At 46.2% G+C, this 26,160-nt stretch overlaps 1 protein-coding gene across 4 annotated transcripts in view; it reads right to left on the bottom strand.

Annotated features, from left to right (window-relative positions):
* LOC133757974 (protocadherin alpha-C2) overlaps positions 1 to 26,160 on the bottom strand; it is a 130,086-nt gene that overhangs the window by 20,013 nt on the left and 83,913 nt on the right. For 2 of the 4 annotated variants that reach the window (XM_062188990.1, XM_062188989.1), the window contains exons 1-3: positions 21,592 to 24,156; positions 11,501 to 11,559; positions 8,616 to 8,704 (exon numbers count right to left, since the gene is read on the bottom strand). In XM_062188990.1, the coding sequence (XP_062044974.1) occupies positions 8,616 to 8,704; positions 11,501 to 11,559; positions 21,592 to 24,156 (2,713 nt within the window). Of the gene's footprint in view, positions 1 to 8,615; positions 8,705 to 11,500; positions 11,560 to 19,153; positions 19,170 to 21,591; positions 24,157 to 26,160 lie in introns of those variants that run through there. The other 2 variants (XM_062188991.1, XM_062188992.1) reach the window with 2 other exon arrangements.

The raw sequence follows: 26,160 nt of genomic DNA on the forward strand, positions 1-26,160 counted from the left end.
AGTACTAAGGCACACAAAATTCCTTCTCCAACCCACACACTCATCGCCGGGCTTCCTAGCTATAAAAAGTCACGGGACCCCTCCCTAGAGGCCCCCAGTCTCCAGCCAGTGCTTGACCTGAATATGTTTCTCCAGATTAGGCAATGACCTTCTCAATTGCAAAGTGAACTGCCTCTGAGAAGATGAATTTTTCAAGTTCCCTGGGAATCTGGGCTGAGTTCCTCCGCAAGTGTTGGCCATGACAGAGTCTTGCTGTCGCTGGCTTCATTTCTAGCGTGCTGGTGTCAGTAAGGCTGAGGACAAGGAATGCTGGGGCTACAAAGGCTGAAGGAATTACAAACGGTCAGTGCTGCTCTGCCCTCACCCCCAGGTCATAAGCTGTTTTTTCCTGCACGGGCACTTCCCAGCGAAGGGCTCCAAGACCTCTGATTCTAAACAGTTCCAGCATCTTTCCCACAGAACAGCACAGGCTCTCACCCCTGCATTGACCCCTCCCTGCAAAGCTCTCCGACACATGGGCTGCCTGTCATCTTTGAGCGGAGGCAGTTGACAACATTGACTTTCCTGTCTTCCTGTCCCTTTGTGACACGAAGGCTGAATTTCAGGAACCCGAATTTCTCTTTTGACAAAGGGCTAAAAATTCGGTGACAAAGAACAGTGTGTGGAGAAGGCAGGAAGGGAAGGTCACTCAGAAGCGCTTTTCTTCCACACAACGCTCTTAACCCGCAGGACAAGGTGCACGGTTTTCTAAGACAGGCTCAAAAGTTGTTTCTCATGATGGAATTTTCTGGGGCTAGACTACATTGCTCCAGTGTAACTGACACACGAAAGGAATCAATGAAAACACACAGAACTCCAATGAGGCTTTGTTTCCTGCCCCTGCATTAGCCTGCCTCTCTGCCTCCCTGGGATTTGAAGGAAACTGAAGCCAGGGGGAGAACTGTTTGCTGTCTGTTTCTCCTCACTGCACTCTTTACAATGGATGCTGGGGGCCAACATCTGGTGTCCATACCATCTCCGTTTGTGGCGACTATTACGGGAGAATTTCTTTTATTACGTATCAGGGCTCCACCCTTGACTGTATTCTGCCCAGGGCTATAATCCTGAAAACATGGTGTGGGACAAATCAGAGAAGTGTGGGAAATACAGGGTGTTTAGGGAAAGAACTACCCTAGAAGCTATTTATCTGATTAATTTCAGAAAACCAGGAAATCTCTATTCCAGTCTTGTGTACGTGATCTTAAAAAAATGGAAGGCTTAGAGTATTCTAAGAAGGAAATGAAGAGGGGCTGACGCTGTAGCTTAGTGAGTAAACTCTCCGCCTGTGATGCCAGCAACTTCTATTGGTGCCGGTTCGTGTCCTGGCTGCTCCACTTCCCATCCAGCTCTCTGCTATTGGCTTGGATAAAGCCATGGAAAATGACCCAAGTGTTAGGGTCCCTGCTATCTACGTAGGAGACCTGGATGAAGCTCCTGGCTCCTGGCTTTGGCATGGCCCAGCCCTAACTATTGCAGCCATCTGGAGAATGAAACAGAGAATGGAAGACTGACTTTCTTTCTTTCTTTCTTTTTTTCTTTCTTTCTATCTATCTATCTATCTTTCTCCCTCTCTCTATAACTCAGACAAAGAAATAAATCTTAAAAAAAAATTAGGAGATGAGGAAAATAATTAATGGATAGAGCAGGCAAACCCTTAAGCTTCCTGGCTTGCTTCCTTTATTGGGGAAGGGAACCTTCTTTCTGCCAAGAGCCATGTGGATATTTATAACATCATTCATGGGCCACACAAAATTATCAACTTAAAAATTAACTTGCTACAGATTTGTTGAATTTTGAGTCCTGCCTGAGATTGCCTTGGCAGGGCCTGACCGAACGATTCAAGGTTCTTATATGGCCCATGGGCCAGACATCCCCCACACCCAGTAGGTAAAAGATGCTCATTCCCCTTCCCTGCCATCTTGCTCCCTTGCCCCCCAGGCTGGGCCAGAACAAACTCTTTGTTCATCAAAAGCTACCTACAGAACTACAACCAACATAATGAGCTCCTCACCCCCAGAAAGGGAAAGTACATCTTCCAAGGACTTTCCTTAGCTGTAGGTACTGAGCAGAGCTGGCACCCCTGGGCTAGCAGGTGGAAGGTGAGAGTGGAGGACATGGACAGGAGACAGCTGCCCCACTCACAAAAATTCCTGCTCTCATTTTTTTTCCAAATAAGGCTATGCACACACCTCCCAGGACTGCCATTGCCATGGCAACAGCAGAAGTTGAGGGTGAGCAGGTTAGTGGAACAGCATGCTTTCTAAATTCTCCAACAAGGCCGGAGGCTGCACTTACTCATGCAATGGAAAAATTTGTGTTGACAGTGCTCCTAAATGGATTCCAAAAATCTTAAGGATCTTGGTTTCTTTCTGAGGGAGAATAAGGGAGTCTCCAGAGAGTCTCTCCGTGGGGAGTTGGTTTTGTCAGAGATGTAGGAATTCCCCTATAAAACCAGGGCACTTAAAATCTGTCAGCTTTCTACTGAATAAAGAGATGTGGCAAATCAGGAAAAAAGCAATCCGCAAGGAAACAAAGAAACAGGACTGTCCTTAAAAATCTTCTCCACAGGGGCATTCATCTATAGGGGCATCATAGATGCACTGTGGCACAGCAGGTAGAGCTGCCACCTTCGATGCTGGCATCCCAAGTGGGTGCCGTTTGTGTCCTGGCTGCTGCACTTCCGATCCAGCTCCCTGCTAATGGCCTGGGTAAAGCAATGAAAGATGGCACAAGTGCTTGGGCCCCTGCCACACATGTGGGAGACACAGGCGAAGCTCCTGGCTCCTGGCTTCAGCCTGGTCCAACGCTGACCATTGCTGCCATCTGGGGAGTGAATCAGCAGGAGAAAGATCAATCTCCCTCTCTTTCTTCCTCTCTCTCTCTCTCTCTCTCTAATTCTGACTTTCAAATAAAGAAATTAATGCTTTAAAAATGAAAAACCTTATCCATAACAGTCTTCCCATAGTGGTAACTCAGAACAAATTGGGACTAGATTTTAAAGTTGAAGAATTTATTCATTCCTTATAAAATTATAAAAATGACCATGCTTTAAACACCTTTTGTTCTCAGGCTTTGTAATATAAGGTTACTTCTAAAAGTTATTGTAAAAAAAAATTTTAAAAACAAATTTTGCTGCGAAAAATTTTTGAAATCCCATGCATATTTTTCCATAATATACCTTTTTTTGCAAACTTTTTGAAGATCCTTCATATGTGTATATTATCTCATTTAATTCTTGCAGTAACTTCATAACATGGACACCATTATTATCTCCATTTTACAGAGAAAGAACTGGGAACCAGAAAAGTGAAGCAATGGTCCCAGGAACATACAACTAACTACCCAATGGCAGAGCTAGAATTCAGAGAGTCACTCTGACTTCACAGCTCCAGCCCTTAGCAATGATCCCGCTGGTGTGGGGAAAGGTTGCTAAACTGATGCCTTCCTTGTACAGTTCCGGCAACTCCAAAGCCACCAGACAATATCAGAAACACTTTCTGTAGTTCAATTCTTAAAGTGTAGTACACACCAGGATCACTCGGAGGGCTTGCTAAAACAGATTGGTAGGCCCCAGTCGGAGATTTTCTGACTTACCCATGAAAATCTCTAGGGCAGGCCCTGAACATCTGTATTTCTAACAAGTTTCCAGGTAGGGTAACATGTGCTGCTCCTCCAGGAACCATACTGTGGCAACCATTGTCTAGCCGCTGGGAACTCAGGTTCTCTGAGTCTAATTGTCTTAGTGGCTTCCTCCACCTAATTAATCTCTCACTTTTCTGTCTGAGATCTCCTGGGGTCTTGCTTGACAAGCTCATGTTATCTTTGGCAATTGCTGTGTATTTTCAAAATCTCTGAGCTCTCTTGAAAACAGTCATCCCTCTATATCCATGGGGGATTGGGTCCACGAGCCCCCCAGCCCCTAGGACACCAAAACCTGCTGACACTCAAGTCTCTTTGGCTTGAGATTTGCATAGAATCTAAGCACATCCTCTCCTGTACTTTAAATCAACCCTGGACTACTTGTAAAACCTAATACAATGTAAGTGCTACACAGAGTTGTTACCTTGTGTTGTTCAGGGAACAATGACAAGAAAAAAGTCAGTACATGTTGAGGACAAACATCATTTTTTCCCAAATATTTTTGTATGATCTGCTGTTAAGTGAATCCACAAAGAACTGACATGGAAGGCCAACAGGATCTCCCACCGTAAAAGAACTCACGGTAGGGCCAGCGCTGTGGCACAGCAGGTTAAAGCCCTGGCCTGAAGCACCAGCATCCCATACGGGCGCTGGTTCTAGTCCCAGCTGTTCTTCTTCCGATCCAGCTCTCTCCTATAACCTGGGAAAGCAGTAGAAGATGGCCCAAGTCCTGGGGCCCCTGTACCCGCATGGGAGTCAAGGAAGAAGCTCCTGGCTCCTGACTTTGGATCAGCACAGTTCTGGCCGTTGTGGCTATCTGGGGAGTGAACCAGCGGATGGAAGACCTCTCTCTGTGTCTCTACCTCTCTCTGTAACTCTGTCTTTCAAATAAATAGAATAAATCTTTAAAAAAAAAAAAAAAAGAGCTCATGGTAGCCTTCGGTAAGCCCTGAAATCCCATGAAACACAGAAAGGAGAAACTTGGAAGAGCTAGGAGCAGGTAGTTCGGCAGCTTGGACCACTGAAGCCCCACCAGTTCCCTGGCAGCCAAGGGCGGTCATTATAACCTCTCAGGATTCCCTCAGGGACAGATCACAAGTGCACATTCATTAAAACCTCCTCAGGGCATTCACAAAAAGAGCTGTGTCCTGAGTGACAGGTCCTTTATGTCCCTCCCCCAAACCATAGTCCTCCATCTGAGGAAGGGGCTGTAACTGTAGTCCACACAGTCCCTGTTTAGCTAATGTTCTCGCTCTGCTCCATCTCACGGGAAAGCAGAAAGCATTAAGAAAGTCCCAGACCTGGGGCAGCCAACAAAAGAGGCGAGGCTGGATGGAGACAGGGGCCGGTGACCAGGACTAAGCAATTTAATGCCTGACTTGTCTGTCCTGCAGAAGACGTCACCTGGCGATGCCCTCACTGAGCCCAGGCTTTTGCAGCCTGTGGAAATAAATGAGCAGTTTAGTAAGGAAAGAATTCATCAATGGGGGAAAAACAATGGAAGGAATGTGGATCAGTGCAAAGCAGGTCCCAATCCTTTTAGGCCCTGGCTGCAGCTGTCGCAGGTGCTGGCAGGGGGAGAGCAGCAGACAGCTGGTTCAGGGAAGGGCTCAGGCAGAGTGAGGCGGCTCCGGCACCAGAAAGGAGCCTCTGGAAGCCACTGCGTCTTCACAAACACCAAAGGCAACAGAACCAGGGAATGGCAGGCTCGGTCTGCAAACGGAAACAACCGAACGTGGGGGGAGCATTTTCCTTTTCTTCAGGGAGCAACTAACGCGCCCTCCTCACTCCAGCTCCGGGAGCACAGCTGGATGGGGGAACTGGACTGTGAGATGTCAGGTGGCTCAGACCACTCAAAAGCCTGAATCTGGTCCTGGAAGTGAGAACTACTGAACCCTGGCCACTAGGTTATCAGTCAAGGCCAAATCCATAAAACATTACTGTCCCAGAGCAAAAGAAGTAGGATGACTATACATTCACTAATACCAAATGCCAAGCACCACATTCAGCCTTTTTTTTCCTCCTTTAGTTCTCACTGCAACTCAATAAGATAGGGGCTTTTATTTTTATTGTACCCAATTTACAGGAAGGATAATTAATAAAATATGAATTTAAACTGTTTGTCTATGCTCACCCAGCAAGTGGGTTTGGGACCGGAATTCATTTTCCATCTGACTCCAACCCATAATCTTAATCTTTATGGCATATTCCCTCTAATCAGTACAGAACATATTTTCAGTTGTAAAACCTAAAAATACCAAAAAGGACAGAAAGCAGAGACTCCTTTAACCTTCATATCACTGGTACAGAGGCATGCTGGAAAGCAGGTTGGGCCATCGTGGGGCTGCTGGGAAACGTAAGCTCTGTCCAGTGCAGTCCATGGAGGCTGCAACTCACGGGTCAGCAGCCAGGCTCAGTCCTGAACAGGAGGAACTGCACAAACTAAGTAGGGAAGAGGAGCAGTGGAGACCTTTTCCCTATTGTCTCTCAGGAAGATGGGCTCCAAATGCCCTTTTTTTCCATTTGAAAGGCAGAGAGAGACAGAGAAAGAGAGCGAGGGAGGGAGAGAAAGATTGCCTGTTGGCTGGTTTACTCCCCCAAATTCCTGCAGCTCAGTCTGCATCTCCCACACAGGTGGCAGGGACCCAGGGACTTGAGCTATCTCCTGCTGCCTCTCAGGATGTGCATTAGCTGGAAGCTGGAGTTAGGAGCAGAGCCAGGACTTGAATCCAGGCACTCGTATGAGATATGGGTGTCCCAAGTGGCTTCTTAACTGCTACACCAAATGTCTGCCCCCGACATGCTTTGGAATCTGAAGGAGACACGTGGGCCAGATGCATGAAACAACCCATAGATATTTCCTATTCCACATTTGCCTAAGGAATATACATCACCCAGCATCATAAATGAGAGGGAAAGTGTATTCAGTTAGTTCTTGGCTCACTAGACTGATCTGTAGTGACTCTATGAGAACAAGAAAAATCCTTGCAATGAATGCCAGAAAGCAAGGCATGATTGCATGGGCTGCTCTGACTGAGTGCTCTCAACTTTTCAGATGCCTCCCCGTCCTGCAACACTGGGAAATCTAGAACGACCTCCTCCTCCATCACTGCTTCACTCCATCACTGGCACTGGGGTTGCAGATTTCTCAATGAACTATTTTATGTTCTTCCCCTTGCCATCTGGCAATATTAGTTCTCTAATGAATTGCTTCAATTGGTGCATTTTTTTCCGACAAATGTGACTTTTAGTTGAATTGTGCAACATTTATAAATAGCAAATTTTGGCTGATTATGATCAACAAAAGCCTTTAGAGTTGCCAACAAAAATGGGCCCTTAGCTGCACATCTTACTTGGATAGCCTAATCATTTGAAAAGCACCTGATTATTTTTAGAAAGGACTTTTCACATGCACATTTCTGTGTCATCTGTTATGTGTGTGTAAATGTATTTGAACTTGGATGGATTCTTATAAGCCAGCTGTGCTATGAACGTGAGTGCTAGATACACTTGGATTTGGAGCTAGAAACACCTGGGTTGGAATCCTACCTTTGCCACTTGCACGTTATGTGAACTTGAGTACATTTCTTAACCTCCCTGTATCTCCAATATCACACATGTAAAACAGACATAATAAATCTCATGCAAGATTGTCATATGGAGTAATTGAGTCTATATTTGTGGTAACTTGGTACAGTGTCTATGCATATTATAGCTTGATAATTAGTAACTACTCCCATCACCAGGGTTTTCTAGTAGCAGAAGGTTATGGTAGACATCGCTGTGAGTTATGCCAAACCATAGTCCTCCCTTCCTGAAAACTGCCACAGGGATGGACTTCCAGAGCCATGTTTTTATTAAATGACATTGCTTTAGTGATTGAACAAGAATAAGGGAGCTAAGGATGTATGAGTTTAAGTAATTTTCCTTTGCTCACCTAGCTATTGGTTTTTTTTTTTTCCAACTTGGCACATTGTCTTTCTTGAAGGTTTGGATTAGGACTTGCTCCCCAGTGATCCTTGAAAATGAGAAACTGTGAGGTGGTCCTGCTTAGCAATGTGCATGTGAAAGCAATAAAGGTGAGTCTGCAGAACAATGTCAAGGTGCAGAGAGAAGCAGAGCTGACTGTGACTTAAATTCAGTCAGTAAAGCCTTGGTTCTGCTCATTTTTTACTTCTGGTACTGGTGTTGTGGCACAATGGATTAAGCCACCACCGGCAACACCAGCATCCCGTATGAGCACCAGTTTGAATACTGGCTGCTCTATTTCCAATCCAGCTCCCAACTAATGTGTCTGGGAAAGCAGCGGAAGATGGTGCAAGTGCTTGGGCCCCTGCCACCCACGTGGGAGACCCAGATTGAGTTCCAGGCTCCTGGCTTTGGCCTGGCCCAACCCCAGCCATTGCAGACATTTTAGGGAATGATCTCTCTCTTTCTCTCTGTTTCTCACTGCATGTCTCCCCTTCTCTCTTAACTCTGCCTTTCAAATAAATAACTAAATAAACCCTTAAAATTTTTTTTCAGTTCCACAAGAAAAACTTGCTCATTCATGCTCTCTGCCTCTCTCTTGCTCTCACTCCCTATCTATTTCCTCTTTACCTACTACTTTGACCAGGTGGATGTCTAATGTTTTCAATGGACAGATCTTTGCAAACAGTGTCATCTGTGTATGAGGCCACCAGGTCTTTTCTGAGTGCTGTGAGTGGCCTAAGTACTTGAAAGGCTGATTATTTTTACACATGCTTCACACACCCTTACTCTTACATTACCTGTTGTCGACTCTTGAAGAACATTAAGTGTAAAATCAAAATAATTATGCACATAAGGAAATAAAATACATTTGATAAAAAGAAAGTCGACAGCCTTGGTCTTACCAAAACAAGTCATCTGATCACTTTAAAGAATCCAAGTGTGAATGGAGAGACCCAGCTCTTTACCTGGTGTCGCACTGGAGACGGTTGGCCACTGCTGATCAGGCCCTCCTGGACCAGCCCGTAGAATGCCGGCCTCCTCCAGGTGCACAGAGCTGAGTAAACACATAGACCCGGATAACAGTTAGACCACAGGCGCCTTCCCAGCCCTTAGAAATTGCTTTCCTCTCTGGTGGCGGGGCTGCAGCTAACACATTCTGCTCCTGCTTCCATTGAAGCACTTACTGCTGAGTAATCACCTTGCATAAACTGCAGCAGCACCACTGACATACAATCTGCTGTATCATCCTGGCAACCAAGGTCTCCTGTCTTACAGTCACTTTCACTTTCATGACCTGTCATGTGATATTCACTAACTCTAACAGGATGCCCCCCAGGCGGCAAAGGCCATTTTCACATCTTAGGCCTGAAACTGGTAAGAGCTTGTTCTCAAAAGCCCCAGTCTTCTCTTGCAGGTTCCCTTGTTTCCAAGTTGCCTATCACGAAGAAGAAAACCCACCAAAATCATGGTTTGCTTACTGTGGCGCGAGAGTACGTCAAAAGGTCATGGTAAATTCTCAGTATCTTTTCATCCTATTTGTTATTGTTCATCAACTTTTTAAAGAACCCTCAGATTGTTTCAGTTTGGCATCCAATCAATTCTCAACCTCATTTTCTGTTTTTCTTTTCTCTGCCTTTTATGCCTGAAGGACCCATGATGCACTTCCTGGGACTAGAGGAGCCTAATCGCTACCACTTACACATCCCAGTCCAGAAGAGATTAATTCAGCAAGAAACACTGCCGGGAATGACACGTGGACTGGCAGGCCCTTAGAGGCAAAGAATATGGAACCCACAGCTCAAGGCAGACAGAACACTGCATTCCTTTATGGATGTCTACTGCTATCACACAGTAGACTCTCAACTATTTTTTTAGATGAGTGAATAAACAGCATATAAGGGTCAGTATCCAAGAGAACCCTCATCAAAATTAGAAGATGCTTTAAACTAGACACTTGTTTACCTTGCAAATGAAATCCCTAAAACAGACTAAACTCAAAGGGCAAGTAATCCTGAACACCTGGGTGAAGGGGGAGGTAATCTTTAATATAACTTCAATATTCTCATATTCTTTGATTTCAAAGACTATTTTAATAGAAATTCACTCATTATGTTCTGATCTGTTGTTATTTTTCCTTCATCTTTGCCCTAGAATTTTCATTTTTTTCCCCCAAATAGTAACATCCTTCAACTATTCCTAGATCCTACTAACAAATTATCTAAGGGGTCTCAAAAATTTCATGGAAAACACCTATTATGGAAAAAAAAATTATGCATGAATTGAAAACATTTTCATCAAAGTAATCTTATGTTTTAAATCCATTTTCCACAAACTTTTTGAGGTACTTTCATATAAGTTCAATCAGATTCATGAAGATGTAACTGTCTTGGAACCAGCTTAGGTTAGAGCAAGATTTAAAAGAAATAAAATGGTTACATGATATCTGAGCTAACCACTTGTGTGAAAGAGATGAGTGTAATTTAACTTCACCATTCTAACCCAAGTTCAATGGACTACATTTTAAGGAAGAAATGCCACTGCAGTTTCAACTTTTATCCTATGTAAAATCTCATAATTTGCAGCTATTTCAAAAAGTTCATGGAAAATGGAATTAAAAGGCTTTTACGGTACAAAAATTTTTGAAACTTAGCATATATTTTTTTCATGCACATTTTCATGCACTTTCCATGAAGTTTTTGAAGATGCCTTGTATACATGGATTTCAAAATATTTTTGCACCAAAATAAACTTCTCTTTTAATTCTATTTCCACAGACTTTTTGACATATTCTAGTATCTTAACTGAGACCTACTGAATAGCAGCCCTTTTATTCACTTGAAAAAATGACAGGGAAATGATACATTTTAATATTTTAATCTAATGCATTTTAATGGGCTAACATTAATTTTTCATTAACTCTACACACACTTCATGAGCTCTCTGCTTAGAATCTGATCTAGGTTTGGTGAAGATTCACTTAACAGTTGCCTAGAGACTTTGAGAGGTGTAAGTTTGGAGTTTATTTCTTCTTGAAACTAAAATCCTTTGGTGGTGGCGATCACCAGTGTTTTGGCTCTCTCCATCTGGTTTCTAAAGACATTCACAAATAATAAATCTTTTATTTGGCCCCGTGGCCTGGATCCTAGCTCAGCTCTAGGAGTAATGGTAGCTAATCAATTACTGTCAAAGAGACAAAGTAGAGAAAGCAAAATTATATTTAATCGGAGACTCAGAGTAATGCTATTACTTTAGATTAATTTAAAAGAAGCTAGATTTGGTCTCCAGATAGTCAATAAAGTATGGGTCACTCTCTCAGGAGCCCATGCCATTGATGACAATAAGATAGCACCAAGAGAGAGAAGATAAGGAGACTCTAACAGGGGTGAACATAAACAAGAATAGCAATCAATTACTGTGGTTAATAGGATGGAATAGTCAATGTGAGATAGGAAAACACCGCAGATGACATGTCCTTTTACACCACACAACATACCCAAGTCCAAAAACATCAGTATTAATTCCAGTTTTTAAGGGAGGGATGGAAGACACAGGTGGACAGGGATGAAGGAGTTTGGAATTAGATCCCAGAAGCAATTTCGATGAGACAAAACGCACAGCGGTCTGTCTCTGTGACTTTACTGATGGCTCTTATTTGCCAGCACTTGATGAGCATTTGGCACTAAGCTCTCTCAGCGTTTCAAGGAACAGTCATGGAGACAAAGGTGCCTGCATTCCCCTGGCAGAGTACCTAAAGCTCCTCAGTTATGATGGCTGCTGCCGGCCTACAGAGACGCAGGTGATCTGAACCAGAGCAAGCTACTGCTGAGGGAGGGAAGGCGGGAACACGTACCTGTGCATGCCTGCTCTCAGGGAGGCTGAGTAACGCCAGTCAGGGTTCGGCTGCCGGGGCTGCAAAATCACAAAGGGAATTTTCTGTTAACATGGCAAAAAAAAATGCTCCCTGGGGCAACTGTTCATTGATTAGCGGCTCCCTAAATATTTTCAGGCATTCAAAGACATACTGAATGAGCCATTTTCTGTGCAGCTCAAAAATCATATCCATATACACATAGTGTTTTAGGAGAAAATTAAATTAGCTCATCAGGGTCCTCACAGAGAAAACCAGATCTCACAATGTTGTAAGGGTCAGCTTTGATTTTGCCTCACTAGTATGGATCTGTGTTCTTAAAACACAGGAAGAGCAGTTTGTCTTGAGACAGGAAAAGCGTTCACGGCTGTGCCCTCAGATGCCCCATTAAGGCAACTTCCTCCATTCAGGACTGCAGCTAGCACAGGGCACGCAAGGGACTACACAAGTCCTGCCAGCCTGGCTGGACTGCAGAGGACTGCAATCCGCTGCTGGCTTTGCAGACTGCAGCAGGTTTGGCCCAGGACAGAAGCACCCGGTTGTAACACCAGCCACTGATAACAGCTCTGCTCCTGCCTGAAGAGGAATACTAGAGAGAGAAAAACAAACCACTACAGAGTCTGACCTTGTTTTGCTACCTAATCCTCTTCATAAAATCGCACTTGCTCCCTGCTCCTCTCTGTTTTCTCACTCAGTTACTGTTCACTGAGCTCAGAGAGCTTAATGGGAGAAGCTGAAATCCAAGAAGACTGACTCACTCTGCACCACCTGTGGGCTGGGAGGATTTGTTGTCCTCTTGCCACGAACTGTCAGTCCAAAGTGGAGGGCACAGAGAGGAAAACACGGGCAACCAGAGACTCTTCGGGGAATTACGTGCTGCTTAGAAGCTTCTCAGAGTCACTGGGGCCAAAGTCAGTCACCACCACGATCTTGTGCCAATTTGCAACAATTTTACAGTGAAAAGCTCGTGGTAGACTTTCTCTACATGTGTTTTCACGGATGAGGATTAAAGTGGTCCTGTCACTAACGTTGCGGTCTAGACGAGTGGAAAGATGGGGGGTTGCAGACTGAATATTCCTCTGGGTAACACCTATCATATCTGGCAGACACAAATCCACTAAAATACCAATAAGCTATTTCAAACTGTCAATCATTTTTCTTCCTATTATTCTCATAGTTCATTCAGGGATGCAAAATATTTCACAAGCACACTTCTTCCTAAGAGCCAGGGAGAAGCAGAGCAGCACCCCAACTTTCAGATGGATGTGGGGGTGGTATTCAGAGATTCGGTCCAAAACAAGGCTCAGAAAAGGATACTTTATCTCACATGTGCCCACATACCGACCTGCCCGGTCTGGTCCTCTTCCACGCTGCTGGCAAGACAGGAAAGTGCAAGCTGCTTCACCCTTGGTTTAAGTTCACAAAAGGCTACATAAAGTAGCATAAAACTCTCTACAGACCAAATGAATGGGGTTCCCATTTACTATCAGGGGTGTTAGAGGCAACACAAGAGAAAACATTTATCAATCATTTTTACAAACCCTGAAATATGGCTGAAGTACTTTATATCAACCATGAGTATCACCATCTTACCAGCAGCAGCAACAGGGTTAGCCTGTCAGTTAAGAGAACTTTCCTAGGAGAAAGACATCTGTTGAGTAAATGTTGCCAATCTTTCCACAATTGGGTAACATTCCTGATGAAAATTGCTTCCTCTTGATCTTCGGAACGAGATCACCAGCCTCATTTTGCTGAAAGGCCCAGTTCTAGCGGGACTGACCGGGAAATTCAGTTTATCACACAATCTCCCTTCCCCAACACACATTTAATTTGGCATGCTGCTATTTTCTGTAATAGTCCATCAGCAGCAACATGCTTCTCAGATTCATTTGCCAGAATCCTAGTTACGAGATTTCTTATGGCAATAAGATCAGACGGGGAAAAGCAAAGAAAGAAAGAAGTTAATACGTTTTAACCAGTTACACAACACTAGACAAGAGGATAAGCACTTTAGACACAATGGCGTATTTATCCTAATTCTTTTTTTCTTTGTTGGACCATACGCTCTATGAAAGGACTGTATCTGCTGTGTTTATAAGACACAAATATCCTCAGATATTTATAAATGCATAGCTATACTTTCAAACCTTATCAGCATTCTGGCATTTGGAATTTTTAAAATTTTAGCATTTAAAAAAATGTTTTCAGAGGTGGCACTGTGGCTCAGCAGGTAAAGCCACCTTCTGCAGCACTAGCATCCTATTTGGGTGCCGGTCTGAGTCTTGGCTGTCCCACTTCCTATCCAGCTCCCTGCTAATGTGCCTTGGAAAGCAGCAGAAGATGGTCCAAGTTCTTGGGTCCCCTCACCCACATGGGAGACCAGGAAGAACCTCCTGGCTCCTGGCTTCAGATTGCCGCAGCTCTGGCTGTTCCGGCCATCTAGGGAGTGAACCAGAGATGAAGACCTCTGTCTCTGTCTCTCTCTGCCTCTGTCTCTCACTAACTCTGCCTTTCAAATAAATAACTAAAATCTTTTTAAAAAATAAATTACAAAAATAAGAAATCTAATCTTCAGAGAGACGAAAATTTTCATTTGATTGATGAGTTTGGCTGATATTTACATTAGGGCTTCCTAACAGGAAAGTCTGTGTTTTAAATCAATTCGCATGCAATGAGACATTTTTCTTTTTTTTAACTTCTGAGTGTCCCAGATATTGATTGACTTTTTTATGACATGGATTTATTTTATTTATTTAAAAGGCAGAGTTAGAGAGAGAGAGAGAGAGAAAAAAAAATCTTCCATCCACTGGTTTATTCCCCAAATGGCCATAACAGCCGAGGTTGGGCCAGACCCAAGACAGGAGTTAGGAACTTCATCTGAATCTCCCACGTGGGTGCAGGGGTCCAAGGACTTTGGCCATCTTCTGCTGCTTTCTCAGGTGCATTACCAGAATTCTGGATCAGAAATGGAGTAGTCAGGGTTTGAGCCAACACCCACATGGGATGCCAGCATTGCAGGTGGTGGCTTAATCCATTACACTATAATGCCAACTCCTATAACATGGAATTTTAAAATTTTTACTTTTCATTTTATTTGAGGGAGACACACACACACACACACATACAAAGAGAGACAGATAGGCAGATCTACCATCTGCTGGTTCACTCCCCAAATGCCTACAACAACCAGGGCTGGACCAGTCCAAAGCCAGGAGCTTAGAACTGAATCTGGGTCTCTAATATGAGTGGCAGGGACCCAAGTACTTGAGCCATAACCTGCTGCTTCCTGGGGTGTGCATTGGCAGGAAGCTGAGAATCAGGAGTGGAGCCAGGACTTGAAACCAGGCACTCCAATATGGGATGTGGGGTCCTAAGTGCTGCATCCTAAGTGCCCGCTGTAATTTATTTTAAAACAATACAAACAGCAGTAAAACATATGTGGGTTTCATCCAGAACTTGATTAAACTTGGAAAAATTCAAGTTTAAAGGTTCACTACTGATATATCTGACATAATGAGATGTTGATAAGGCCTGGTCTCCCTGATGGCTTCGTTGTCTAGTATTGGAGGGCACATCCCTGTACTAGGCTTAATTTCTACTGGTGGAGAACGCCAGTATGCCCTGTTGTAACAAAGTTTACTCTTTACGTAGAACAACTGCCATGAAATTCTGGATTTGGAAAACACCACCTAGGCAGTCCATACAGGTGATACAGTATTACTGAAGAAAAGAACACATTGGAGATTCTATTAGAATCATAGCAAAGACTTAGTTGATCCTATAATGGTATTGTTTATGATTTATAATGTAGGGTATTTGAACTACAGAGGGATAAATAACTTCTTCTAAGAAGATTTAAAGTAAAACAGATTTTAAAAATATCCTATGTGATGTGGATGTTAAGGTGCAGGAGGTTAAGCCCCTGTTTGGAATCTTGGAATGCCTGAATGTGGATTAGAATCCTGGTACCTCTGCTGCTTTTTTAAAGATTTGTTTATTTATTTGAAAGGCAGAGTTAGAGAGAGAAGGAGAGGCAGAGAGAGAGAGATAGGTCTTCTATCTGCTGGTTCACTCCACAAATGGCTACAAGAGCTGGAGCCAGGCCGATTTGAAGCCAGGCCGATCTGAAGCCAGGAGCTTCCTCTGGGTCTCCCATCGGGGTGTAGGACCCCAAGCAGTTGAGGCAACTTCCACTGCCTTCCTGGGCCATAGGAGAGAGCTGGATCAGAAGTAGAGCAGCCAGGACTAGAACCTGTGCCCATATGGGATGCCCGCACTGGAGGCAGCAGCTTTACCTGCCATGCCATAGTGCTGGCTCCCATCACATCTGCTTCTGACCCAGCTCCCTAATAAAGCAGCCTCGGAGGCAGCAGATGATGGTTCAGTGTTTGGGTCCCTGCCACTCATGCGGGAGATGTGGATGGAGTTCTCGTCCCCTGGCTTCAGCCTGGCACAGCCCTGGCTATTGAGGGCATTTGAAGAGTGAACCAGTAGATGGAAGATATCTCTTTATCTACCTATCTACCTCCCTATTTATCTCTCTATTGTGAGATCTCTATTTATCTCTATTGTGCATTTCAAGCACGTGAAAAAAGAAATTTGAAAAAATACCCTATATTTTCTATAAATACAAATGGCTATTCAGTGAAATAATATGCTATCTCCTTATCACGGAAATTTGTGTTGAAACTATTAATAAGTTGCCCTACAAGACTATTTCCTTTTCTTTCCCAATAAGGCTCTATAAAGGATATTTTCACTGCAACTTTTCATGGAGATATGAAAACACTGACACAAACTATGCTGGGCAGAATTCTAAGATAGCCCCCAATTTCCCAAAACCAGTGTACACACTCTTCATAATCTCTAATACTGTGAGTACGATGGGCATTATTCTCATTATTACATAATATTATATGCCTCAGTTGGCATTAAGAAGGGGAGTTCATCAAGTTGGGACTGACCTAATCACATGAGCCCTTTAAAGCTGAATCAGGCAGAAGTCAAAGTTGTAAGGCAGAAGCAGAATTCCAAGTGAGAGAAGATCCTCCAATGCCAACCCTGAAGAAGGAGCAGGCCCTGAAAGCAATCTCTTGTAGCCAAGCAGTGAGAAAATGGAGATTTCAGTCCCCAAGGAACTCAATTCTGCCAACAATCTGAACAAGCATGAGAGCAGAACCTCCAAAGAATCCAGCCCTGCCAACACGTTGATTTCAGTCTTGCGAAAACCTAGGAAGAAAACACAGCCACATGGTGCCGGACTGTGAGATGCTAAATGAGTGGGGTTTTAACCACTGATTTTTGGTCATTTGTTATGAAGCAACAGAAAAGGAATGTGTGCACCATTTCATTGAACATTAAGACAGACAGGATTCTAACATTTAAAATAATCACTGTTATGTTGTAAAATCAAAATTTTGAAAAATGATAAATGTGAGCTTTCCTAGTGAAATTCTTGCATCTGAACAGTCATTTACAACCTAATCCACAGAGCAGGAAAGTAAAGGAAGCATGACTAGAGCGTATCTAACAGATTCCAGATCAACAGAAAGTGCCATGTCTGCTTCGTTCTGGCTGCACAGACTGTTGGTGCAGCAGCTACTCTCCCACTCATAGCCGATCCTCTAAAGAGCCCAGACTTCTGACCCAGCAAGGCCAGAAAGGATATGATGATGCTTAGATGCCCAAGGAACTAACATTTCTCTTGTCAGATATGTCTGTGCATTTACCAAGTTCAAATACTTTAGAGAAAAAAGCTTGTATAATTTTTAGGTTAGCAGGTTGGAAATACTGCTTAGGAATCCTCTTCACTTTTGATTTTTGAAATCATGATTATAGATTACACAGCTCAAGATATTATCACATAAATCAGCTAAATTTATATTCTATTATAGTAGGCATGAAAACATAGATTCCAGTGAGGTCCTATAAAAGTCACATTCAAAGACATGTGTAAAACTCCATCAAATTTCGCTAAACCTCTGGGAATGGTGATGGCAATTCCCCCCTGAACATTTTGCAAACGGACATCATTCTGACCTGTCGTGAAAAGCAAAAGTGGTAGCCAACCAAGGCAAGGATCCAGTAGTGCCTGCTATTCCATCAAGAAGACAGCATGCCAACAGACAAAGTGTAACCTGCCAGGCTGTGTCCCTGCAGAGTGTTGTGGGTTAGACCAGATGCCCATGTGACAGCTCACTCCTGGGTCAGAGGAAAGGGCAGGCCAATGACATCCATCCAAGCCACAACAAACAGATTTCTCCATCAGTCAGATTATGTACAAGATAAAGAATCAGAGAAGAGCTCGGCCATAATTCTATCTGGCTCAGCCCTCTGCAGGAAGAGCGAGGAAGGAGGTAATTTGAAGAGATGATCTTATTACCAAACTGAAGAAAACAAACCTTTTCTCAGAACCGTCCCCTAACCAATATGAAAATGTCAAAACCAAAAGAGCCCCGCCCACTAACAAGTGGGCCTCACAGGATAACAAACTGGAGTGGAAATTCAGAGATGCAAGGTCTTTGTTCCTTCTGACCATTGTGCATTCTTACAAATTCATCATCATGTCACTTTTTAAATTTTTTTTTGACAGGCAGAGTTAGACAGTGAGAGAGAGAGAGAGACAGAGAGAAAGGTCTTTCTTCCGTTGGTTCACCCCACAAATGGCCGCTATGGCTGCGCTGATCCGAAGCCAGGAGCTAGGTACTTCCTCCTGGTCTCCCATGCGGGTGCAGGGCCCAAGGACTTGGGCCATCCTCCACTGCACTCCCGGACCACAGCAGAGAGCTGGACTGGAAGAGGAGCAACCAGGACAGAATCTGGCACCCCAACTGGGACTAGAACCTGGGGTGCCGGTGCCGCAGGTGGAGGATTAGCCTGGTGAGCCACGGCACCGGCCCTATCATCAAGTCACTTTACACGAAGTGTCCATTCTGTTTCAGAAGAATCACCACACACAAAATCAGTCCTGGGAGAAACAAATTGCATACCACTGAGAAGTGGGTTAACCTCTTTAGGTCACTACTTTTGGAACTAGGGCGAATACATACAGGAGGCTGACAGATGTAACTGAAGGTGAGGTGGCAGCAAAGTGCTTTATAATAAGTCAAAGTGAATGCAAACGTAAGTCATCTCCACATGTTGTGCTGACTTGTCCCACTGAGGCCCAGCTGGACAGATCTGCTCAGCGTACTCAAAGTAACTCATTAGCAATCACAGTATGAAGATCGCAAATGCACAGAATCTACCTTAAGATTCAGCTTCTTTTCATAGAGACTCTGAAGGGAGTGCCACTGCCTTCAAAATCAGGTTTTCCCAAACCTCCAAAGAGAAATTCTGCCCCACTGCCAGACAGTTACTTTAAAAACCTCACTGCACAAGTGACTCATGAAGTAAGCTCAATGGGGGTAAAAATCCACCCCAAGAACAATGTGGTGCTGACTGCTGATGCTTAATGAGCAATGAGAGAAAAATCATTAGGAGAACTACTGAGATACAAGGTTTTAACAGGTTTTGCCAATAATAAAGCAAATAAACAAATAAAAATATATTAGTTTGAGAGCAACATTTTTCCTCACCAATTTGTTATCTGTTTCTATGCAAGGAGTTATTTTCTTCCAAAAGCAGTTCATTTACACTATCAGATGAACTACTGGTGGCTGAAATGCCTGCATATTTCATATCAAAAGAAGTATAAACACTGGGATTTCTGTCTATTTATACTATTGAAAAAAGCAGCTTTGGAGTCAGACAGGGATGACTTCTTAGGATGCCACTGGCAGTGTGACTGCTCACCTAACTCCCAGGCCTACTTCCTCACACACTAGATGTTGACAAACCTTTATTTACTCCATGAATTACAGACAGTGAACTCCTGTGGCAAAGCAGAACACTTTCTATGGAGCACGATGGGCAGTGAGTACAAATCCCCAACTTTGCCTTCCCACTCACCATCTAATTTTAATGTAGGCACAGGGCATTAACTGCTCCCCAGGACCCTCTCGCCATCTGCAGTAACTGGAAGGGAATAAAGCAAGCCCAGGCTGGGAATTTGACAGATTGTTCTGGTGATAATGACCTTCAGAACCCAGTGACTTTTTGTTCCCATTTTGCCAGGCCGTACCACAGCAGCTCCCTTTCTCCTGATAACCACGAGAATCTCAGGAGCTCTTGATCCTGGGGCTCTTCACTGAATTCCTGAGCACATCTGGTAGAAATCTGCCTTTGTTAAAATCACCTCCTGGCAAAACCCCACAAGTGCTAGAACCTTCTGACACAATGTTCTCCCTAGATTAAAGGTTCGTGTACCACAGTACCAGTTAACACCCAGGTCAGTGTAAGACAGAAATAGTTCACGTATCAAACTGCTCCAAGCTTTGAGTCAGGAAGGGAGGGTGAGAGCAGCACCCTCCCAGCCTTCAGCTCACAGCTGGCGGCAAAGCTGCGCCCTGGCTGCCCCTTGCTCTGTGCCTCTTCACCACCTGCAGCCCACCCCAATCCCAAGGGGCTTCACAGGAGTTTGTTAAGCAAATGTCTACAACATCCTCATTTAAAGCTAAGCCCTTTTACATGCTTCCAAAAGGTATGATCTAAAGCACTCTGGAAACTTTGATTTTCCCCCTCTCTATTTTTCTTAATCTCCAATCTGTCTGAAGTGGCTTCTCAGCAGTGACTAACACCAGGCTCTTCTGAAAAATGGATAAATCTGTCTACAATATCCATGGGAAAAATCTATTCTCAACCAGAAACAGGAAACTCTGTGCTTCTGCATTACATCCAAGATTATCATGAACTTGGCATGTGACAATATGGACATTGATAAAAAGACAGCGACATGAGAATGAAAAAGCATCACAAGAACACAGAACAGACAAAAACTACCTACTAAGTAGTTGTTTCAAAAGATAATTCATCACTATGTATGGGACAAAATCTTGGCTCTTAAAACCTAAGTTTAAAGAATCACATAGCAGGTGTCTATCATTTCAAGCACACATGTGGAGACAACATACTACACACACACACCCATCACTTTCCAGCAATTTATGTACCTTCTTCACAATAACGAATGCACTGGAGTTACGCCTTCTCAGAGCTCAGAACTAGCACATATACTAACACCTGTATTCACGTCCAGTAAGGCAGCTACTTTCCAAGCCTTCTGTGGTTATTGCCAAACCAAATTTTTAGATTTAGAAAATGAACGTGTGCCTTGAAGTCTTGTCACTTAAAGAATCAGGGGCTTGAAAAGGCTACTTTACAGCTCCTCAAGACCACAGGAACGGTCAACAGGAAATCAGAAGATTACAGACTACTAAAGTACCAGGGATATCCTCCTACGATGAATTCAGAGTATGCCAAGAAAGGTGGCTGGTGGGAGAGTTCTTTGCCCCTTCTCTTCCTGTTCAAGCTCAGCTTGTCCTGGTCTTCACCATCCTTAGTCCACTTATTCTAAAATCTCCCTGGTCCACCCAGACAAATGACATCACTCATTTCCTCTGACAGCCCCCTATAGAAGAGTTAGGATGTCATGGATCTTGTCATATTATTTCAGGGCAGTTATAGGAGAGATTAACTGGACAACTTGCACAGTAGACAACACAAGATATAAACAGAGAAAAGTCTATAGAGTTGACCATGACAGGCCCTATAGGTTTAAGAGGTTTTTTAAAAAATTATACTCCTATAGGATTAACGAAACCCAACTTTTACTATAGATGATCTAGCAGAGGCCTTTTCTCCTTGAATCCCATCATGCTGCTCCCTGAAACGTAATCCTCAGGCCCAAGCCAGTTCTATTTCTCTGTAGCACTGTGCTTTAACCTCACATATCTAAGACTGGTTGTTACTTTGCAAAGAATGTTCTGGGTATGTACTCATATACCAGAAACAAAAATGGGAAGTAAAACAAATTCTCGCATGCTACTTTTCTAGACAGGCAACATAGCAGATTAAGAACAAATTAGAGACTATTTATACTCAGGTTACCAGATAATCCTTGCCCCTGCTAACAAGTCCGTAAGACCAACCACATGACGCCGGGTTCGTGGAAGACCCTTTGACCACCGTCTCACCTCATTCTGAGAAACAGCCTCATTTTTGAGAATAATCAGGTTCCCAGCACTCTGCCCACTTTGGCCTGTGAGGTGTCTGCTGTCTGTCACTGCCGCTTGGGCCCCCCCGGGCCCTGGTCCTGTCTGGGCGCCTGTATTGTAAAACATGAACGTGTCACTCCCTGAGCCTGCTGTCAGACAGGCCTTGTAGCAGTAAGTCTTGGTGAGGGAGCCATTCCCTCGAACCTCAATGAAGTGAGGCTGCACTTTGAGGCCATGGGGTAGCCTGGCATCAATGTTGTTGTTGGCCTGCTTGTAGAGTTCCGCAGGGCACCGCTCTCTCACGCCGCAGAATCCTCCACAGCAAGCAGTGCCGTACGCAGTGTAACGGTAGCACTTGATGATACTCAAAACAATGATTGTCAAAAGAAATATAAAAGACACTGTGCTTAATGCAATTATCAGATAAAGTGTGATTTCAGAGTATGTCCGAGGGCTCTTCACGTGTCTCTGCGTGTCGGGGAAGATTTTAGAAACCCTGTCCACCACGGCCACTGTAATGGCGACAGAGGATGACAGCCTTGGCTCCCCATTGTCTCGGACCACCACGGTCAGGTTGAAGGTGGTGCCGCTCTCATCTCCCATCTTCCTGGTAGTCCTGATTTCTCCTGTGTGCAGCTCCACCTTAAAGAGGTCCAGGTCAGAAGTCTGGACTAGATGGTAAAAGAGCCATGCATTCTGCCCAGAGTCTGAGTCCATGGCTATAACTTTCGTGACCAGGTAGCCAGCAGGGGCAGTCCGAGGCACCATCTCAATGGCTGCGGACAAATTGGTTGAGGTAGGGTATAGGATGTGAGGGGCGTGGTCATTCACGTCCACCACATACACATTGGCGGTCACAGTGCTGCTCAGCGATGGGACCCCCTTGTCCTGGGCCTCCACCGTCACAAAGAACTCCCGAAACTTCTCATAGTCAAAGGAGTTCACAGCATACAAGCTGCCACTGGCACTGTTAATGGAGACATAGGAGGTGACTGGCAGCCCTTGAATCTCCCTCTCCAGGAGAGAGTAGCTCACCTCCGCATTCTCTTTTTCATCAGGGTCTGTGGCCTGCACCGTGCACATCAGGACGCCCGGCAAGTTGTTCTCCTGGATGTAGATGGCATAGGAGTCCTCCAGGAAGCTCGGCGGATTGTCGTTGACATCGGAGATCTCCACCTGCAAGGTCCGCTGGGATGTGAGCGGTGGTATTCCCCCGTCAGTGGCGGTCACTGTGATGTTGTAGGCGGCCACCCGCTCCCGGTCCAGGGGGCCGCTCACCACCAGTGTGTAGGGGTTGCCAAAGCCGCTCAGTCGGAAAGGCAGAGTGGCCTCCACGCCCAAGCTCACCTTCTGATTGGAGCCGGAGTCCTGGTCGTTGACGCTGAGAAGGGCCACGAGGGTGTTGGGCGCAGCATTCTCGGACACTGGGCTGTACAGATCCCTGAGCACCACCTCCGGGGCATTGTCATTCACGTCCACGATGTCCACCAGCACCTTGCAGTGACCCTCCATGGGCACTGGACCCCGGTCGGTTGCCTGCACATAGATTTGGTAGGAGGCGGCCTCCTCGTAATCCAGCGCCCCGATTACTCGCACTTCCCCGGTGCTGGCGTCGATACTGAAGAGCTGCCTCTCCCGGTCTGACGTGTAGCTGCTCAGGGAGTAGCTGAGCTCGCCATTGGAGCCCTCGTCCGGGTCTGAGGCGTTCAGCTTCACCACCAGTGTGCCTGGGGGCGCGTCCTCCCGCAGCTGGACGCGGTAAGTGGTCTGGTCGAAGGCGGGAGAGTTGTCATTCGTGTCGAGGACACGCACAGAGATCTGGGCTGTGCCGGAGCGAGCCGGGCTGCCCCCGTCCACGGCTGTGAGAACCAGGTGGTGCAACGCTGCCTGCTCGCGGTCTAGGCCCTTCCGCAACACCAGCTCCAGCACCTTGCTGTTCTCCTGCAGGGGCTTAAGGTCCAGCTCGAAGTGCTCGCTGGGGCTGAGCTCGTAGGTCTGCACCGAGTTGGCGCCCACGTCGGGGTCCTGCGCGCTCTCTATGTGAAAGCGCGCTCCGGGAGCCACCGATTCGCTTACCTGAAGCTGGTAGTCGGGCCGCGGGAAACGCGGCGAGTTGTCGTTGATGTCCAGTACCTCCACCTCCACGGCGCTCACCGCCACGGGGTTGTGCGCCAGCACTTCCAAGCTGAGCAGGCAGCGAGGCCGCTGCTCGCACAGCGCCTCCCGATCTATGCGCTCGTTGACGAAGAGCGCTCCACTCGCCAGGTCCAGCTCCAGGTAGCGCGGGCTGGGTGCCCCCAGATGGTTGATGCGCAGGCAGCCGGGCCCCAGACGCCGCAGCTCCAGCCCCAGCGCGCTAGCCACGTTGCCCACGAGCGCGCCAGGAGCCTGCTCCTCCGGCACCGAGTATCGTAGCTGGGAGGCCGCTGGGCCCGGCAGCGGGAGCAGCAGCAGCATCAGGAAAGGCAGCAGCAGCAGCCAGGGCATGGGCCCCCGGGATCGTGGACGCTCTGTGGCCCCACGTCTGGTGCCCGCCTGCTCCATAGCCACCGGCCGCGCCGGAGGCAGCGGGGCAGGGCCGGAGGCAGCAGCGTCCCCAGCCGTGCTCCGCGCCCGGGCCCCGCCTCCGCCTCCGCTCGTGCCACCCTGCGCCGCTCCCCCACGGCTCACGCGCTAGCAAACGCCGGGGGCCGCTCCCCTCGTCGGGCCTCCCAAGGGCTCCTGGCCCCGCCGCCTGCGCTGACTCCCCCACATCTCAGCGCCTCTGCTCGCGTCGGAGCCGCTCAGCCCCGCTCGGCTTCCTGCGGCTGCAGCCGTAGCTGCTCCAGTGGGAGGGAAAAGGAAGCAGGAGGGGAGGAGGAGGGGGCGGGGGGAGCGCTGAGCAAGTCCTGCGTGGATTCCGCACCCAGGTGGCGGACGGCGACCTCGAACTGCTCAGCCGCTCCAGCCCCCTCCCCAGCCGGACCCGCCGGCTCCCAGCAGCCGACCGCAGGAACTCGGCCACTCCCTTCCTCCCTGCCCCCAACGCACTGCTCATCCAGTCTCCACGGTCTCGCGCCTGCCTAACGGGTCTTGTAAGGAGATTAGTGTGGGGGAAAGCAGTAAAGTCCCTAGAACTCCAGCTCTCAGCTTCCCAGGAAAACGATTTTCAAGGCAATCCAGGAAAATAAACAGAGGGGCCCCAGCTAAGTACCCGCACCTGGGCGACAGCTCCAACATTCAAAGGAAACAATCGCAGGCAAGGGCTGTGCAGGTGCGGAGGACCTGCCCTGGAACACTCTGAAGTACTCGAGACAGTGTTAAACTCCTAGGCAAAGGGGGGGGGGGGGGGACGTGGGGGGTGGCGAGCGCTGCCGTCTTTCGGGGAGCAAGCCTGGATCCAACATGCAGCCTTTCCGTGTGTGCCCTGGCAAATCCCCAGCGTTTCGGTGTTTACAATGCTCTTTTTAAAATTGGCTCCATGAAGCTGCCGGCATAGGGATCTCACTTGACCCGTTTTGATCACAGTAGGGGAAAACCTGGTAAAAATTCTAAGAGATTCTATCCTTTTCCTAATCTTACTTCAAATATTTTTCTTTCAAGAGTGATTTAATTTTTTTTTTCTTTAATGAATGACAACGTTTTCAAGAGCCTGCAAAACCATGAAATCAACAGAGTTAGTCTTGATCCCCCAAGCCAGGCTGGAACTCCAACTCCATGAATGCATTGCAGTTTAAAAAAAAAAAAATCTGTTATTAAGCAAAACGTGGGAGGCTGGGCTTTATTTTTACAATTGCCAGTTATTTCAGTGGCTGCAGCTCATCTTCTATAAATACAGGGCTCCTACAGACTTCTGCCTCTCTGTGCCCCCAAGACTTCCCTTGTGTTGCTGCAGAGGCAACACACAGCAGTCTGTTCAGCAGAGAATGCAGAGGGAAGTCTTTCCATGCTGTGTCATTCTTCCCAGGCCCTCTCTCTCGTCTTCCACAGAGGTTTGCATCTATTGCTCCACGTGCCAAAAGCACCCACCAAAGTGTCCTTTCTCTTCCTCATCTCCCAGAATCCTTTAGCCTTCACAGATCTCCCTCTGTGGGTCATTTTCTAGCTCTGGACTGGAAAAAAGCCAGAGTAAGACCTGACACTTGACATGCCTCCCTCCTCGAGGAACAGCTGAGGGAGCCAAGGTCTTAATCCTAACACCTAGATTTCAAAGGCCTGACCTAGCAAACCCCTGCCTTCTACCCACTAAGTGCACTCATTACCAAGGCTGTCCGCCCTAACCAATCTAACCCCCGAGAAAACTCCCAGCTTCCTCCTATCACTGCTGCTGCTCATTTGTCCTCTTTGTTCCCTCAAGGGTGCAGAGTGGGAAGCAATTTCCATCAGAATCTATTCCTGCCTCCTTTCTCTGGACTCTGGCTTTTCCCAGTCTGCACCCTCCCCGAACATCCCCACTGCAACTCTGTCTCTGTTTGCCGTGGTAATTTGATCTCACAGAGCCTTAATCTCCCAAGTGCACAAATTGTAGGCCTGGCCTATGTCCTCACCCATTACTTATTTCTGAAAACA

This window comes from Lepus europaeus, chromosome 4 (assembly GCF_033115175.1).
Source record: "Lepus europaeus isolate LE1 chromosome 4, mLepTim1.pri, whole genome shotgun sequence".
Classification (NCBI taxonomy): Eukaryota; Metazoa; Chordata; class Mammalia; order Lagomorpha; family Leporidae; genus Lepus; species Lepus europaeus.